The sequence below is a fragment of the Dreissena polymorpha genome, chromosome 9, assembly GCF_020536995.1.
Source record: "Dreissena polymorpha isolate Duluth1 chromosome 9, UMN_Dpol_1.0, whole genome shotgun sequence".
NCBI lineage: Eukaryota > Metazoa > Mollusca > Bivalvia > Myida > Dreissenidae > Dreissena > Dreissena polymorpha.
In genome coordinates, this window is record NC_068363.1 from 72178122 (window position 1) to 72194343 (window position 16222).

The 16222-nt window shown below is 32.8% G+C and overlaps 1 protein-coding gene across 1 annotated transcript; it reads right to left on the reverse strand.

The window, feature by feature from the left end:
* Positions 1 to 9195: 9195 nt before the first annotated feature.
* LOC127846734 (thyrotropin-releasing hormone receptor-like) lies at positions 9196 to 15667 on the reverse strand. The gene is made up of 3 exons (XM_052378229.1): positions 15316 to 15667; positions 10403 to 10528; positions 9196 to 9762 (listed from the first exon to the last, which is right to left on the reverse strand). Exons 1-3 carry the CDS (start codon positions 15611 to 15613, stop codon positions 9197 to 9199), a joined length of 990 nt encoding a protein of 329 aa, XP_052234189.1. The 5' UTR covers positions 15614 to 15667; the 3' UTR covers position 9196.
* Between the last annotated feature and the right edge of the window lie 555 nt (positions 15668 to 16222).

Here is a 16222-nt window from a genome sequence, read left to right on the forward strand (position 1 = left end):
TGAGTGACTTCTTCGGATGATCGACCAGCACATGAAACACCGATTCTGGAAAAACATGCGCTTGCACATAGTGGACGAGTCCAAGTGATGCAATAAACCAGGTAGAAATGGGTTATACCACATTGCATTAAAAATGGGGTTTCGAAGTTTCGACGTGGAAATTTGACTTAACGTTGAATACTTATTTACAAGCGTGCTGGGCATATTTCATTCGAAACTAATAAGATTGCTGCAATATCAAACAACGGAACATTTCACAGAATGCAAGGCGTCCAACTCATTTAACTTATAAAAAGATAGATAAAGTGAATACTGTGTTGATTGTAAGCAATTGATATATACGAAATCAATTTCATTGTACGCACGCCAGTAATTGCATTTAACAAATATATCAGCAAGAGTGAAAAACAAAAACAATCCCACGGGATTAACAAGAACAGCTACTATATATATATATATATATATATATATATATATATATATATATATATATGTATATAACAAAGTCTCTATTAGCCTTGTTGTATTTAAACAAAGACGCTGTATTTATTTTTTTCGGAAGCTTTCGACCTCACGGTCTTCATCAGCGGCCATTTTTTATTTTCAGATGTTTTATTATGAACGGAAATGACGTCGTGTATTTCCGGCGTCAACGTTGTTTACGCGCCCTTTTATTAACGTTTATTCTTGCACGTTGATGCCATGTGGTCGGTATGTCCTTAGTTTTGACTTCTACAATTGCTCCATGGTTTTGCGGTACTCGTCCGACCCGCTGAGTTTTTCGAGTCCCATTATTTGGAAATCATCCCTGGAATGTCCGTCGGTATAGAAATGTTCAGCTACCGGGTCACTGTGCTGTGTGCGAATACGCGACAGATGTAATAGATGTCGCTGGTACAGAGTTCCGCCGGGCTCTCCCACATACACGAACCTGCGTCACTTCCGTCGTTTGTAAGAGACACTATGGACTTATTAAACAAGTCCCATAGTAGAGCATCACTTGGTGTATCGAATTTTGAAGATCTTGGTTTATTGAACATTGAGCAAAGATACAAGCAACTTCGACTGAACCATATCCATAAGATTTTCTACAATAAATGCCCGATCTATATGAAAGACAATTTTGTCAAATGTACAGATGTCCATCAATATGGGAATATATCAAGATTAAATTTTTATGTACCTCAAGATGATGGCTTTACTAGTTCTTCATTTCACTACAATGGTATTAAGGATAGGAATTCATTACCTGCTAATATAAAGTCCATCAAATCGAAATTTACTTTTAAGAAACTTGTTAAGAAACATAAATTAAATGAAATGAAGGACGACGAGAATTCCATGTATTTTTACTTTTAGATTTGTTTTATTTTATGAAATTTCTTATTTTTATACTAATTTGTATGAGTCTGTGTATTATCATGTCAAAGTTTGAAAGTCTCACTTTTTTAATATGTAAAAGAAATAATTTAAAGATGATGTCGTTTTTATCGTAAAAACTGAAACAAACGATATATTTATAGTCACTTATAAGACCTGTTTAACAAAATCCAGGGACCCCGTTGGAAATAAGCTTATTCATTTTTATATGTCTATGCTTTACGGGTTATCCTGTGTATACATCATGTTGTTAAATTAGTTAGATCTGTGATAGGCACCATTTACACTTGAAGTAACAATGTTAGCTATATCGTAGTATTTGTATTTGTACTTATCATGTTACGATATTGTAATGCATTGATTATATTGAACTGTAAAATGCTTGACATATATACACAAATAAAACTAACTAATCTTTATCGAAGATCGTTACAGCCGTTTAATTAAACTTTCATTCGCAACATGGGACGAGTGGCCAGCTTATATTTACGAGCACGATAATAACGAATGTTATAGAAGTACTTTCAAGGTAAATATATAATGTTACTTAAATATTTTAAAAATTTACCTTCGTTTCATAGAATAATGTATCCAAACCAATATTGATTACATGTGTCACTCGTATATCAGTGTCAAAGTATACACATGCCTTTCAGTTTAAAAATCACATAATTAAAACGATGATTGTCATTCAATGTGATAAAGTGTAAACATGTAGGTAGACCAACACAATATTCACAACGTTATAAACCTATACCCCCCCCTCCAAAAAAAAAATACAAAAAAAATACGTCTATTAAAAAGACATACAAACTATATATTGTATAATCGGAGGCAATGAGTAGTTGTAATTAAATATGTTATCTCCCCTTCCTCTATATTTAAGTAGACATAGTGAAGCGTTCCTTTTCAAGTAACGAACGTAAATCAGAAATACGACTTTTTTATTGTCACAACTGTTGTAACAAACTTTACACCAGGGTGTTTTAGAAATAAGACAAGTATGTTTATCACTATTAACTCACTATCTTCAGTAATCCATACTAGATAAAAACGAATTGCAAACTCGATATGCATTTCAAGAAAAACTTGGTTAGATTTTCGAATTGCTGTTAACAAATACCTGTAACTTGATATCAATCGAAAGTCTTAATTTAATTATGATGAAAATAAAATTATGATGGAAATAAATCAAACAGTATGTATATTAACTTTGAATACATAAACCCTGTATTGTACTGAATATAAACTGTATAAGTAACTTGCATTGCTAATTAATAAATATCTGGCTTCGTTGGTTGCAACAATGTACGTTACGCAATACATAACAACGTCGACTATACTAGACACGCATTACTATGTGTTTACATGTAATTTGTATTGTTTTATTTGTTTTTTACTCGAATTTACATTACTCTTGAAGCTTCGTATCAAAACAAGTATTGAGTCTTTGTCATATCTGCAATGACATTAAATACAATTGAATGTTGTATTTGTTTTGGTAATGTAGAAGTTGAGTGCAACAGTAAATAACTTTACAATAGCCCTTTGAGTGAAAACTTAATCCATGTAGGCTCATTGTCTAATTGAGCTATTAAACATAGATTAGATAAATGTAGAAATAATTGTTGACGCGAACATAATGTTTCTCATTCCTACTACATTCCAAAGAAGAACAGGATACTTATTTCAAAAGTTCAATCAACTTAATTAATAGTGTTTTGTGTTAACTGCTAGGATAAGAACGTATTTAAGATCTGCTGTGTCATCATTTATACATTACTTTCAGAAATAGGTGATACGTTTATAAGATGTCTGCTTCGATATGCGGGTAGTTCGTATTGCTGGATAGATCTCTGAACAAAAAAAACATGAAGTGCGACCTGTCTTCAAACATCATATAAACGTGAAACCAATGGTATGGATAAATATAAGAATGCACGATTATGTAAATAGATGAAGTGATTGGACCCCAAGAGAAACAACCAAGACGCTAACAATCATCGTCCGAAAGGCAGTTCATCACATCATTAACACATAACATATTGCTTGGAGATATCCATCTCACAAGATAATATTGCTTGCGGAAAGAAATCGTCGTTGAAAACGATACTTCACCGCGGTTGTGTTTGTCTTGCACAGACTTAATTCGTCTTATGCCTCGCGGTTCTAGACATGCATTTGCTTCTATTAAAAAAGGATATTGCTTTTCGGATGTTATTGTATGAATAACGGTGAAGATTATTGTAGTTCTTGAATCAATCAAATTTGTCGACGAAACTACTTCTACTCTTATTTGAGTCCAATGCAACATTGGATATCAATCCACACTGCTAGTTTTAAAACGAAAGGGTAAACGGTGTGGTTTCAATTATTTTGTTTGATATTTAATTTGTGATGGAGTCATTGCTGATTACGAAATGTGGCGGTTCATCCACAATTTATCGGTCATACGTTCAATTTTTGTTGCTGACCGTTGTTTAGGTGTAAACTCAGGTTTGTGACTATTAATGACAATTAAGATCATACATTTAAAGTATCAGACTATGCTAATAATACATTTCTTAAAAATCATAATAATCAACAAAGTTTAAACAAATGTTTTAACATAATTATTGGTCCATCGGGAACTTATTTAAATATGTGTCGATATAAAACATCATAAAAACATTCATAAGAGAGGATATTTTCATCATCGGTGTTAGTTTATATAAAGCAGTTGAAAAAAACTATGCAATACATGACTCTTCATAAAAGGAAAAAAACGGTACTTCTCTAAATAAAGGTGATGCCACCCAATCAATTGAAGGATTAGATTCATAACATATTTAAAGCATACTTAACCTCCTCACACTCGTATGAGTGAAAGAACAAAAACACATGCATAATATTCTAGATACGAATACAGTAATTGTGCATTTATATTTTGAGATGTAGGATGCTGTTAACGAGATCTATACACTTACCAAATATATGGCACAAAATGTATATACGACCTTGTAGTGCATATGTGGATATGTCGAACCTATTTGATTCACTTACACATTGGCAACTTCGGTCGACATATCACACTTATGACATTAAGGCAATGTGTCGATTTGCCTTTGATAAAACTGTAACATCGGCGGATATGTTGTTGTACTTTACCTAAATGATGCCAGTATAAAGCAGACAATGCCGGTTCAAAACGCAGTAGCTAAGTAGCTTCTAAGAGCAAACAGCTTTTCAATGACAACGTGTTGCAGATACGCCGAATATTAATGGTACACTCCAATATATTAACAGGGTTTGCAAGTACGTGAAAACATGTTTCCTGTATTATCCAGACAGTACAGTAAGGTTAACTCATTAGACAAAGGGCATCTGATGTATTTAATATGTCATTTATGATAGCAGCACTTCATTTAAGTTATCATCAATTTGAATCTTACAAGACATAAAGATGCGCCTCTACATATATTCACATTTTATACAAATACCATATGCTGCGTGGTGTTCATGGGACGTCATATATACATATAGGAAAAACTTAAAACTATTTTAATTATATCGTATATAATATACATTTTATAATTATGGTAGTACATTTCATGTTATATTAAACTTATATTTTCATTACATTCATATAAAAACCATTTTCCGTAGAAGAATATTTACTTTTATTTAATGATTTCCAGTGGTTTATAGAGAAATAGCAGTAAATAAAAACTGATAATTTCACTGTTTCAAACTCGTGGTCATATTAAATATATATTTTCACTTATGGCTGCGCCCCTCTTGAAAATACTATTTTTTATGATCACTCTTGAATTAAAATCGATTATCCACCGAATCCAAGAAATATACTCTTTAAGTAGTCCGATTTAAAAAATCAATTATATTTATAATTTCGTTTTTTTAAATAAAAGTTTATATTGATAAATACTTGTGGCTAAATACTCAAACAAACAAACAACTTAAACTGAAAAAAAAAATAATCATTATAATTTGTATTATTATTAGTAGTAATAAATGTATTATTATTATTAATATTCGTATTATTATAATAATTATTATTATTATTATTATTATTATCATTTGTATTATTATTATTATTATTTTTATTATAATTATTATAAGAACAATAATATAATAATAAAAATAATAATAAAAATAATGATAATAATAATTATAATAATAATAATAACAATAATAATAATAATAATAATAATAATAGTAATAATAATAATAGTAATAATAATGATAATAATGATAATAATAATAATAAGAAGAAGAAGAAGAAGAAGAAGAAGAAGAAGAAGAAGAAGAAGAAGAATAATGAAAATAATAATAATAATAATTATTATTATTATAAGAATGAAAATAATAATAATAATTATTATACTAATAATAATACTTAATATAATAATAACACTTATTATAATGATTATTATGATAATAATAATAATAATAATAATAATAATAAAAATAATAATAATTATAATAATAATAATAATAATGAAATAATATAATGATGCAAAAAAACACAACAATCATCGCCTAACAATAGCGTAAAATTTCAATTACTTAACTCAAATCGCAACAGCAACCAATTTCCTGAACACAGACGATGAATGTGGAATTGATTACATGTGGAATGATTACACTATCAAAATAACAGTTAGCAAACACATGTCCTTCAAGAAGTAATCTAGTAATGTATCTTTTTAACTTTCGACACGCGAATTGTTAAATAGGGCTTATTAACCCAATTGAAATAGGTTTTACTAGAACAGAACAAACAGCCTAGTGTAATTATTTGCCTTTATCACCTAAAATTGATTGGAAAAAAAACTTATACCTGACAGCAAAGTCACTTAACGCCAGACCGGCTTTTGAAAAAACACACTTTTAACGGCATAGTGTATGTGTAGTTTTCATCATCTTAAATGTATAGTAAATATATAAGATATACCATGCATCTCGGTAAGAGTGTTTGCTAAATAATGAGTAAGGTCATATAACGCATTCGCACAAACCGGTAAGGAAATATTATACTGAACTATATTGATATACATAATCCTCCCCTTACTTTATACCGGAAAGGGTAGTTTCTGACAATAATATTTGATTGCGCAGGCTGGTAAAGAGCTTCTCTGGCCACACATGGCAAGACCAAATATCGAATATCCCGGGTCAAGTGGTGCGTTGACGATTTCAAACACGTCGTTCGAAATCGATTTTTACCATTTGTTCTTGACAACTTGTATTCAGATAACTTAAACGGGATGTATGCTATTAATATTAATATATAAATATTACATGTCTGACAGGGTGACAGTAAATTTGTCAACTTGAGGAAATACTGTCAACCGAGGCCTGTCACCCTGTCAGACATGTAATATTTATTTTATTATACCAAACAAACTATTGAAACAGGAGCAATTCATATAAACCATGAACAATTTTAATATTCAATAATTGTATTTAATTAATTTCAGCAATTAACAACCAATAACATGTTGAGTACTTTAGATTTTCGGGGCGAGCAAAATTACGCTTTTTTCGGCACCGACATAGTAATCGATTTCGTCAATTATTTCTTTAAAAATATATTAACAAACCAGCTCTCCGAAAATATTTCCGAAAATATTTTAATTATTTTGTTTTCATCACTTGATATATGACGTACTCGTGTGACGTCATTTCGGTGACGAAACATTTTGGGACAACGATATGGACGTAGTGGTTTTTAAACTGTAAAATATTTGTGTAAACGACACGCTTACCTCAATCTCACTGGAAGTGTATATCGTTGTAACTTTATTGTTATTAGCATAGGATTAAAGTTGCCATTGAGATTGAGGTAAGCGTGTCGTTTATACTTAATTGAATTTTTGTATAACTCCTGTCAAAGCTTAAAAAATGGCATTAATCTTTTCTACAGCACAGTTTCAGCTGCACTCGATAGTTTAATAATCCAAATACAACGGAAATGCAAAACTGCGTACTGCGCATGCGCGAATGGGACTGTATAATTTTTTACCATTCCGCACGTGATTGCTAAGGTAGCGGTCGACAGTATTTTTGGACAGTAAATTTTTTCCCGCTGGTGGCACGTGATTGCTAAGGTAGCGGGCGACAGTATTTTTGTGGACAGTAAATTTTTTTCCTCTTGGTCTGTCAGTATTTCTATGTCACATTGGCCTATGGGAGTTTAGCTTGTGAATAAAAGTGAGGTATAATAATCTTAAATGTAAACGGGAAAAACATAACGTTCATATCGTCGCACACATTTTCTTCTCATGGTTATCTACAAAGCAGCTGGATTGTTTAGAATTAAATTAGGAATCTCCAAGGTCTACACGTGTAGGACGAATGAGATGCATTTCGGGATAAAAAAACACCTAACGTTAAATGATAACACATGCAATTTTTCGACAGGCATAGATATATGGGCTCATTTTTAATTTGCTAGAAAGGCCTTTAATTATTGCAGAAACATATGGCAGAGTTCATCTTTTGGTTATAAGTACGATTGAGCGACATGATGTACACTATTGTTTGCGAATATGGGGTATGACAATTGATGTTCGGTTGATTGGTCACAATGAACAATTTGTGTAATTTAACCATATTAAAGCAATTTGAACAAAATGACAGAAAACAACGCACTGGTAAATATACAATAATGATATGTCCACCTTGTTTGAAAATAATAATTTCCACAACGCAAAATATATGTTTTTGATGATTTGGAAACACCCGAACTTTGTTAAGATAAACACAATCTCAATGAGGTATAATCAAGATCCTAGTTAAAGCCACACAACTGTTTTTGCATAGTAAATTAAAGTATAAATAAGAAACAAATATTATATATGCCAACTAGAATATATTTGGTGGTCACATGGTAGAAATCCGTCCTTTTTGCGCTATAAAACTTAAAAATAATCGCGTTTGTCGAAATGGACGTACACGTCTAAAAATCCTATTTTCGGTTTTAAAAACGCGGTACCGTTTGCAAAATAATGAAATTCTTGCTAATAAAGCTTTAGATCTAATGTTATCTATGCCAATTAGTATATAGTCGGTGGTTACAAGGTAGAAATCCGTCTTTTTTTGCGTGTTAAAACTAAAACAAAATCGCGTTTGTAGAAATTGACGTAAACGTATAGAAATCCTACTTTCGGTTTTAAAAGCGGTACCGTTTGAAAAATAATAAATTACTTGCTAACTAGGCTATAGATTGAATGACACTTTTTCACACTTTCAAATTGCATCTATATGTATTGATTAACATGTATTTCATTTCAATGTCAGAAGAAACGTGTGTGGCTTAAATACATTACTGATGCAGACACAATTCGGGTGTGTTTTTTTAAATCTGCTTGCCACTGGGTGAAAAGCAGTTTTTGTTAAGTTTTTAGAGAAAATACATTATTTTCGTCATAACTAACTGTCAAGTGTGCATTACATGCAATTTATTTATTATAAGATCTCCGTATTCAGATATTGTATTGCGGAAAGATGCCGTCCTTAATCAGTTCTGTAAAATTGTTCGCGTACATACATGTACTTTTGTTCATCCGTTTGATTCTGAACGAGCATTTGCTTGGAATTCCCTTCTCGTGTTTTATTAATAAATTGTTATCAAATATATGAATTGTAAGCATTGTCCTATTTATTTGTGTTCAAACTAGGCAATACATATATTCTTATGCATTCAATACGTAGATTTTCTCAATAATGTCCGATAACATTATTACACAACCTTATAACGCACACTATGAACACTTCTATTACATACAGAGTGTGCATTACTGTTGTCGTGTATCTAAACCGTTGATTGCCATGAATGTGTTAGCGGTTCAGCTTCAAGTAGTCTCAATTTAGCAGCAGTTTGGTAATCAAATAACGTATGCTCTTTACGTAAATCGTCGATATCATGAAATGAATTGACCAATCCATTTCTACGTCGATTTAGCGCACTGTGACGTCTATCGGAGCACCTCTTGTGCCGACACAAGGCGTGCAGGTCGCTGTCAGAATGTGCGTGTGACTTGCCTGATGTGCTTTCACTTGTCTTGTTAATCAGCGTCTCTTTAGTGGAGCATTTGTCTCCGGAGTGGTTATATTTAGATGATTCTCGCTTATCGTTGTTGTAATACGTAACAATCCGAAAATCCTTATTGTCAGACATGTTTGGAATATCGCTCTCTCGAGAATGGGGTACATTTAAATCGTGATTGATGAACTTGGCCTTTAGCATATAAAAAGATGGAAGATTATTTGCGCCAACAAAACATCTGCAGAGAGTTCGCTTGAAGGCTCTCCTGAACTTTCTTGACATCACATTGTACAGTATTGGATTCACGGTGGAACTGAAGAAGTAAAGAATTCCTGAAACAAGACAAATGTGTGGATTAAGATACTTTGCACTCAAGACTGCACACTTATTGTACTATCGTTACTTAACACAATAAGAACTTAAATGTGATAACATCACAGAACTTGTGCAAACCCTATAACAATCACATGGTAGACTTTTATTGCACCCTTATCGACCGTGCTCTGTGAAAAGAGGGTGTATTGCATGTGCGTAACGTGTTGTCCCAGATTAGCATTTGCAGTCCGGATAGGCTTATCAGGGATGACACTTAGCGATGTTATGACGTTTTTCGTTTTAAGAAAGTCTATTTTAAGCAAAAATATCAAGTTTAGGCGGAAAGGTTCGTACCTGCGTAGCATCTGCAGACTGCTTATATGGGCCGACATATTACGCAAAGGCATAAATCCCCTTTTCACAGAGCATGGCTCATATAAATAAGAATAGTCATCGTCATGTCTGTGTCTATGTTAACCTCTTTTTGTTCACAATCTATTAATTGTTATGAGATACACAAACGATTGTGAAGTAAACTTAGTTGCTTCATACTTCTATATTAAAACGTTATACAATCATGTGTAACCAATTTGCTAGACGTGGTATTACATACACATCAACTAATTAATATCCATTTATTCTCAAGCAGATATGTACCTGAAAGATAAAACAGATGTCCCTGTATTTCTAACAGCCGTGCATTCCAATTAGTAACGTACAGTGTCATAAGTCTTTGAGCATGGAACGGAGCCCAGCAGATAAAAAACGCAACTACGACAGCAACTGAAATAAAACGATATGAACACATCATTCACACATTTGTCGAAGCAATCGATAAACGTCAACATGAATCCATGACATACATCAACAATACGCATACTTTATAAATATTTGTTGAAAAACCTATATGTAAATACCGCATATTTACCAAATTGTATAATTATAAAAGATGAATGTATTAACACTGAAAAATCAATGGTGTACAACCTAAAGTCAGTCTGTCGGCAATTTACTAAACTGTCATTGAAAGTATTCAAAATAGCACTTAGCGATATGAGGATAAGTTCAGAATCTTTTTGGCATTCATTTTATTTTTGCCTTATCAATGAAATTAAACGTCATTTTCAACCAAAGGATGTGAATAATAAATTGTTGTTTATACATAAATGATGAACCGATATAAGCACATACATTTCCAAGAACACCATAATTAAGTATGTACATCATGTCTGTTTAAAGAAACTGTCCTATACATCTACCCGTATTAAACACAGCCTAATCTAAGGACTTCGGTGCTAATTGTAGCCTGTTAACACTAATTTAACTGAAGTTATAATGCTTCATATCTGTATTGTACAACGTTTCAACACAAACGCAATCAATATGATAAACGACTATAACAAATAATGTACGTCCGTCAACACAATCCTATTACCTCATTCATGAGTTAAAATATACAATTTCATATTGACTATCTAAAGTCACATAGGATAGTATTACATATGTAATTTTCTGTTTTATACCAACTTCACATTCTCACGCAAATAAGGAAAACAATTTCGTTACACACCGATATTCTCACATTTTTCTAATGTATTGTGCCATAAATCAAACATGCTTCAATATTGAAAGAACAAAACAAATTGATACCGCATCCGTTCTTTCTGATTTATCTGCAGACAATAACGTATTGAATAACACAAAATAATAGACGACTGATTAGAGTCAACTTAATACCTCAAAGTAGATAACATCATTTGGCATTCAATTATTCATACCGAGTAAACAAGGCGCCGAAACAACGTCTACATCTATCCGTTTGCCAAGATCAAATTTCTCTCATCGCAAACAACTTAACTTAGTTATGATTTTTTTTTATCCTATTTAATAAGTATTTTAAATAAAATCAACGATACATTTAATACTATGTATTCATTTTTTACCTAACATTTTGAGTATTGCTCTGCGTGCTTTTGTCGCCGTCGCCTGTCCGTACTGAGTGTCATACTTCGTTCGTAGTTCTGTTTCTGTGCAGTTTAATTCCGATAAGAATGTACATTAAACTTAGTATAGCCATGGGTAGCACAAATAGACAAACGTCGATAGCTGGAACACTATTATCATCCGCCCTGTCCACTTCTGGGGGATGTTGCAGACAAGCGAGTCAGGTATATGCTGGCCACTGTGGGGATCCGACAGGTAGTAAAATGTCCTTGTATGCACCGGATATGGTAAGGCACTTAGTATGGAAACTACACATATAAGGACTATGCATCGTTTAGCTCGGCTTATATGACAGCAGTGTTGCAATTTCATGGGGTGACAAATAGACAGATAGCGTTCTACAGTAAATCCCGTTATGGTCAACACAGACGAATACGAAGTCATCTCCATTATAAACGATTTGAGTATACAGAATGATTGCCCAAATCGCCATGGATACGCTTCCCAAATTGAGTACACCTCTGGCGGCAAGGCTACAAAAAAAAACACTAGATGGGCCATGCTCTGTAAAAATGGATTTAATGCATCTGCGTACAGTGTCGTTACATATTAGCTTGTTCAGTCCCCACAGGCTATCAGAGACCACACTTTCCGCAAAAACTTGATTTTTGCTCAGAAGAGACTTCTTGAAACGAAAAATAGCATACAAGCGGAAAGTGTCGTCCCTGATTAGCTTATGCGAACTGCACGGGCTAATATGGGACGACACTATACGCACATGTATTAAACACGTTTTTCAAAGATCACGGCTCATATATATATATGTGTTATTATCGGTGGCAACACTATTATAAAGAACTACACTTTAGTGACAGAGTATGTGATATACGCCACACGGGCAAAAGGTTAGGCAATTTGAAAACATAAACATTGAAACAAATGCAAACGCAGGTTGGACGAGTATCATGATGGTATGACTCTGAACTAAGAGCTGACATGCCGAATTTAAATCCTGCTCTATGCAACCAATGTATTCTTCTTTGACTTCTTTCTGCACTGGTTCGTATCTTTGATGAAATAAGTGTAATGACAATGCACTCATAGTTCCGCAATGGTAAGTCTTAAATATCTACTAGATTGTAAATGATGTATCCATGCAATCAATGCTATTAGTAAGTTTATGATAGTCCCATATTTTTATACGACATTAATGTGTACATGGAAGTAGGGAATCTAGAATATTTACAAAATGACATAATGTGTATAAAGTCTATATTATACAAACTAGCATATTAAAATATTTAATCAAGCTCAACACAATTTAATTTCAACAGTTATCTAGCGAAAACATCCTCATACTTCTTCAGGCATTACACAATTTTTGGATATTTGATCGAAACAACCCATTGTGTCAATTTTAATTATCAAGATATAAATTGCATATATAAGGCTGCTTTTATTTATCCGAAATTCAATCAAAGTTATTACCACGGATGTTTCTTGCTTTCATATTAAATAAAGCTGGCTCGAAGCGCTTCTTAAATGTGTAGGAAATGTGTTTTTGTTTTTTTCGGAAGTGCAATAAGACTTCTAAATATCGACTCATTGTTTGTATGTCTGTAATAATTATATATGTTGTATTTTGGTTTCTGATTTAGTTTTAAAGTGTGTATGCACTCGTCATAGATCTTAACTAGTCTGTGATATGATGTTTAACACAAAAAACAACTTATGATGTCGGCTAAAGTTTGGTCTTGGATATTGCTTGTGCTATTTTGACAAAACAAGTGCGATAAATGTAAAAATTGGATACAATAAGCTATATTTAAAAAAACAAGAATAAAATTTAAAAAAAGAAGAAAATAATGTAACGCTTAGCAGGGCTCTAACCACTGACTCCTGGAGTCCTCGAGTAAAAAGTCTACCACTTAGATCACTCGGCCATTCTTCCGAATACAACCAGACGTATTTTATACTTTAAATAAGCAATCCTCGTAGTTTCACAAAATATAACGACAACAACAGAACTATCCAAATTATTAATTTGCTTCGCGTTGCAACGCTTTATAATTTTCGGCTGTTTAAATCGTCAAAAAGATATAATGGCTATTTTAGAGCATAGTTAATGTTCAGTAATACTGTTTCCTCACAAATATCATAACTAAAGCGAAAATTTGCGAATCTGAAACAACTTTGTTCAATTTTGTCAATTTACCAAAACGTGAAAATTCCCCTTTAACCCATTTATGCCTAGCGTCTAGAAAAATGCCTTGGAAAACAGCGTAGACCGTGATGAGACGCCGCATGATGTTAGGTTTGTTGATGATAATATCATTGTTTAAATCCAATAAAATATTGAAGTTCATAGAAAAATAACGAACTTCCGTATAGCTTTGTATACACGCACAACATCAATGCTGTTAAACAAAGGTTTTAACATATTCAATGCATGTTTAGTTAGAATGCTTTTAAGTTTATTAATCTCGGGTGTGTTAAATGCAACACTTGTATTCATATGATAAAATCCACATTTCAAAACACTAAATTGTGGAATGTTATGTAGTTGAAGAAAGGCATGAACCTCTAAATTTGGTAATTGGTATGTTAGCAACCTTAATAGGGCTTCTTGTCGCATTATCCGACGATGGTCAGAATACAATAATTCTCCTAAGCGTTTTAGTAGAGCCGACATGTAGTTGATACTCATGTTGGTTCCATGTCATGAATCCTAAGAAAGTTGCATTCCTGATTATCAGTTCCATATATAATTATTGTGTTAAATGGTAATATGTTAAATAAATAATTCTGGGACAAGTGGGTGGTTCGGAGAGTCTTAAAAGCCGTTTAAAACCATAGTGCTTTTGTATTGAGCATGTTAACCCATTTATGCCTAGCGTCTAGAAAAAAAGGCCTTGGCAAGCAGCGTAGACCCAGATGAGACGCCGCATGATGCTGTTTGCTTAAAGGCATTTCTCTAAGAAATATTTTAAATATTGAAATAAATATACTAGACATCCCTAATTTTGGAAATAAATCGATCCAATTTACAAGGATGGGAGAGTCCACTAGCATAAATGGGTTAAGGTAATCAAACCAGTTGTGCTCATGTGTGTCTTTTGTACGTGTGCGTCTTTTCTAGCTGATTTGTTGTGTGTTGTATTGTTAGCGATCGCCTCCTGGCCATATATAGAGGACAGGCTTGAATAATTAAGATTCTCCCAAGTCTGTAATAGGACTTATTCATTAATTGTAAATAAGTGACAACACCTGTATCACAGGCATATATAGTATGCACATAAATTAATTCGTTCGAAAACACCCGCATTTTTTAATACATGATACTATGATTTGTAAACAGAGCTTATTTATTTGTGACAAATATATAGATATACGATCACAAATAACTACACTCATATATAATAGTATAATTCGTTTGTTAGACAGTGAATACCAGCCGACTACTAAATATGATATCATATTTAGAAACGTTTATATTAAACCTGAACATAGTGTAATTATGGACGTGTTACCAAACGTTGTATTTAATTTTACATGGTCGTGGTTAGTTTGCGTTTGCTTTCAATAGCATATAGTTACATAAATAAGCATATGTGAAAAGGGTCTACCTAATAAAAGCGTCATAACGTCTGATATGGCTAAAGTGAAAAGATAATAATTTGTGACTGTATGCATGTATGTGTTTTTCCATATCACAATACACGTACTTAAATTCCCAATCACTCCTGTTAGGAAAATGGTCGCATAAATCATAGTCAAAAATACCACTGTGAACATGCTTTTCCGTTTTTCACCAAGATTTGCTATCAGTAATTGTTTTATGTAATCATCTGATCTGTTGAAATACTCAAATGTGTTTCCGCTTCCATTAATGGAAACATATCCAGGTCTATCATCTTTGGCCATGATGAATGTTTCATCGTACCTTACTTAAGTGTACAAGCAACATTGCCATTGATGAAAAATGTATTAAGTTCATAATCAAATTTATTCCTTGATATACACATCTGTTCTGTTGAGCACGAATGTTAATCCAATATGAAACATTAACTTAAATGTAAATTCGTGTGTTTGTGTAATTAAATCTCACATTGTTCCCACATTAAAAGTTAAGATCGCGTTCACACACCATTGCTTTGACAACAATGAACTTCAAAACGACTATAATCCTCCGCTCGTAAAGATTTTCGTTACATTGTTACACGCACAGCACTACTGTACCATCACCGTCGATGCTTCAACTCCAACTGATACAGCGCATATAAACCCATCACTTCACGGACTGTCGGTAGTGAAATATATATGGCGTCTTGTAATAGCCGCGTTGTTTTTATACAGTCTTAATCACAATCGAAGGTCGCGTCTTTACAAGTTTTTTGTCATTGTGGCGAGTATTGCATTTGCCATGTATTGTTATGTAACATAATGCAATTAAGACAATACAAACGATACGAATAATAAAAGTAGCCCGTCTTCTATATTGCTTAAACTAACATGTCCTAGACACAATATATT

Excerpts from the sequence above, each read along its gene's own strand:
- LOC127846734 (XM_052378229.1), bottom strand. The coding sequence starts at position 15,613 with ATGGCCAAAGATGATAGACCTGGATATGTTTCCATTAATGGAAGCGGA. Across the intron at positions 10,529-15,315 it reads CGTTATGACGCTTTTATTAG|TTGCTGTCGTAGTTGCGTTT; the intron begins GTAGACCCTTTT and ends GTTTTATTTCAG. Across the intron at positions 9,763-10,402 it reads ACATCTGTTTTATCTTTCAG|GAATTCTTTACTTCTTCAGT; the intron begins GTACATATCTGC and ends GTCTTGTTTCAG.